The 236-nt window shown below is 55.5% G+C and overlaps 1 protein-coding gene across 1 annotated transcript in view; it reads right to left on the reverse strand.

Annotated features, from left to right (window-relative positions):
- Positions 1–236, reverse strand: part of LOC119586000 (putative proline-rich protein 21) — an 8523-nt gene that overhangs the window by 3696 nt on the left and 4591 nt on the right. The window contains exon 3 of the mRNA XM_037934711.1: positions 141–187. Within this exon, the coding sequence (XP_037790639.1) occupies positions 141–187 (47 nt within the window). The remainder of the gene's footprint in view (positions 1–140; positions 188–236) is intronic.

A 236-nucleotide genomic window follows, 5' to 3' on the forward strand; every position in this document is an offset into this window, starting at 1 on the left:
CCCCCGTCCCACCCACCCCCCACCCGAAGTGTGAGCCTCGCCGCCTCCGCTCGGCTATCACCCGCGGCGTGGTTGCCGAGGGAGCTTCACTTGCTGAATGGCTCTTGGGAGGTTTCTTATTTCCCCTTTCTCCCCCAAACCTTCAGCCTCGGTCTTATCTGGCCGGAAATGGCCGTCTTACTTGTGTCTGAAGGGAATGGCAATTTTATTTGCTATAGGTTTTCTATATTATGGGA

The sequence above is a fragment of the Penaeus monodon genome, chromosome 20, assembly GCF_015228065.2.
Source record: "Penaeus monodon isolate SGIC_2016 chromosome 20, NSTDA_Pmon_1, whole genome shotgun sequence".
NCBI lineage: Eukaryota > Metazoa > Arthropoda > Malacostraca > Decapoda > Penaeidae > Penaeus > Penaeus monodon.